The following is a 2,397-nucleotide window of genomic DNA, read 5'->3' as shown; positions in this document are numbered from 1 at the left end:
AGTAGCCCTAGCCCTCAGAGTCCTAGAAGGTGCTATTGAGGCTGCAGGGGGAGAACACTCATCAATGGCCCTGACACCTGTCAAGCAATTTGTGTCCACTGATTTAGTGTCATCACGACTGCTAGAGGCTAACCAATGGCCTAATGATTGGATCTTATATGGATTCCAAGGAAGGAATGCAATCCTGGTACTGTGAACATGACCGAAAGCACCTGGATAGGGTGGTCACAAGCCCTGTGGGGTTGGATTTACTACTTCTTATTGTGCTAAATGGACATGAGGTCAAACTATTTTCTAAACGGGTGTATTACTAGCCATAGACTAGTGCAGCTTTCAGCCTTGGCCATGGAAGCTTCTTATTGTGGAAGACAATGGTTAATGCAGAGACTCAAAACAGGGCTTTTTGAATGTGAGATGATGGAGGTGGATGACAGAAGAGTAGAAATGGTGTAAATACTGTACTCATACATGAAAATTTCAAAAAAGCAAAGTTAAAAAAACTGGGCCACATACTGAAAATAAGTAATTCTAGAGTCCACAGTCCTGAATGGGGCAAATATAACACCTGCTCCAAGGCTAAGAAACATGATGGAGAGTGGGAGAAGAAATGTAAAATCCAGAGGAAGGAGAGGGGTTCTGTGAACACTACCTTCTGTATTCAACATGGTCACTGGAATTATGAACATACAGGAGTGGAGGATGCCTGAATAAACAGACATGAAAGCAGGGAGGGGCACTGTTGGACAGTAAGAAGAGAATCAGCGGGTGTGAGGGAAAATGGGAAGGGACAGTGGGTGATACTTACGATCATGTGCAATGCATACATTCATAAAACAAAAAATAATCAATAAAAGAAAAGTAGAAATTGAATCCATACATTTGGAATTTTATTACAATAGTATACAAACACATGTATTAGGAAAAGAATAATTTATTAATTTTATGAAGAAAATAATTTGTGGATAGTTCATGTGTTCCTTTGTGAATTCAAAAACAACTTTTTTTTATCTATCTTTCCTTAAAGATTTTTCTATAATAATAATAATAATAATAATAATAATAATAATAATAATAATAATCAGGTATTTTACTCTGTATTTTATTGCTTTACTTAACAATATGTAAAAAAAATCCTGTTATGTGCAAAGTACAGGCCCAAATATTATGATGACCTTAAACAGAGAGACTATGGTCTTAGAAAACACATTTAAGTTTTCATAAAATAGTCATCATTTTGTGAGTTTTCTCAAGGCATCTAAAACTTCTTTATTTCTTAGGCTGTATATAAAAGGGTTTAGCAGAGGAATGATAACGGTGTAGAACAATGAGTACATTTTACCCTGATAATTGTCTGTGTCAGATCCAGAGAGCACGTATATGAAAAAGAGGGTGCCATAGAACAAAGAGACGGATGCCAGATGGGCACTGCAGGTAGAGAAGGCTTTGCTTCTGCCCTTCTCAGACTTTGTTTTCAGGATGGCAAAAAGCACACGGATATAAGAAACCACAATGCTCATAAAAGTACTCACTTGTATAGAAACAGCAAAAATGAAAATGATCAATGCATTAATGGATGGGTCAGTGCAAGAAATTGTATAGAGCGGCAAAATCTCACAGTAGAAATGATCTATTATATTGGAACTACAAAACGTTAACCTAAATAACATTCCTACATGAAGCAAGCCATGTAGAAGTCCAATTAGATATGACACACTTATGAACTGAACACAGAGTCTGTTGGACATCACCACTAGATAGAGCAGAGGGTTGCATATGGCCGCATAGCGGTCATAGGCCATTGCTACCAGGAGGAAACATTCCGCAGTTGCACTTGAACAAAAAAAATAAAATTGGGAGAAACACTCACCCAGGGATATCATGTCATTCTTATTTAAAAATTTCATAAGTATCTTTGGAGTCACAGAAGATGAAGAACAGGCATCAGCAAAGGCTAAATTTCCGAGGAAAAGATACATGGGAGTGTGAAGATGGGGATCCTTCCAGATGAGAAAGATTAAACCAAGGTTGCCCACCATGGTGGTGACATAGATGAAGAAGAACACCAGGAAGAGGGGGACTTGCAGCTCTGGACGATCTGTTATTCCTCTGAGAACAAACTCAGTCAGCTGGGTCCAGTTTCCTTCCATCACACCTCCTCAGGCTGCTCACTGCAAGGAGGGAGGAGATTCTTTTTTTTTTAAATATAACTAACACTCAGTAAGAATAGGACTGGATTGAGACCACTTACCTGTGCTTCAGGTGCTCCACAATCAACAGATAAGAAAGTATATGTCTGCTTTGAAACATGCCAGAAACAGAAAATATTTTTCTGAACAATTTTAGTATATCAACTTTGAGCATTCAATTATCTGAAAGATAATTAATGAGACCATAGAC

At 38.0% G+C, this 2,397-nt stretch overlaps 1 protein-coding gene across 1 annotated transcript; it reads right to left on the bottom strand.

Annotated features, from left to right (window-relative positions):
• Positions 1 to 1,229: 1,229 nt before the first annotated feature.
• LOC102913824 (olfactory receptor 5AC1-like) lies at positions 1,230 to 2,147 on the bottom strand. The gene has a single exon (XM_006981603.3). The coding sequence runs from the start codon at positions 2,145 to 2,147 to the stop codon at positions 1,230 to 1,232; it is 918 nt and encodes a 305-aa protein (XP_006981665.3).
• Positions 2,148 to 2,397: the final 250 nt, after the last annotated feature.

The sequence above is a fragment of the Peromyscus maniculatus genome, chromosome 12 (genome assembly GCF_049852395.1).
Source record: "Peromyscus maniculatus bairdii isolate BWxNUB_F1_BW_parent chromosome 12, HU_Pman_BW_mat_3.1, whole genome shotgun sequence".
NCBI classification, from domain to species: Eukaryota; Metazoa; Chordata; class Mammalia; order Rodentia; family Cricetidae; genus Peromyscus; species Peromyscus maniculatus.
The sequence above is the reverse complement of the archived record's forward strand: the minus strand, read 5'-3'. Positions and strand labels throughout refer to the sequence as shown.

Bases quoted from the DNA above. Each gene is read 5' to 3' on its own strand.
- LOC102913824 (XM_006981603.3), bottom strand. From the start codon at position 2,147: ATGGAAGGAAACTGGACCCAGCTGACTGAGTTTGTTCTCAGAGGAATA.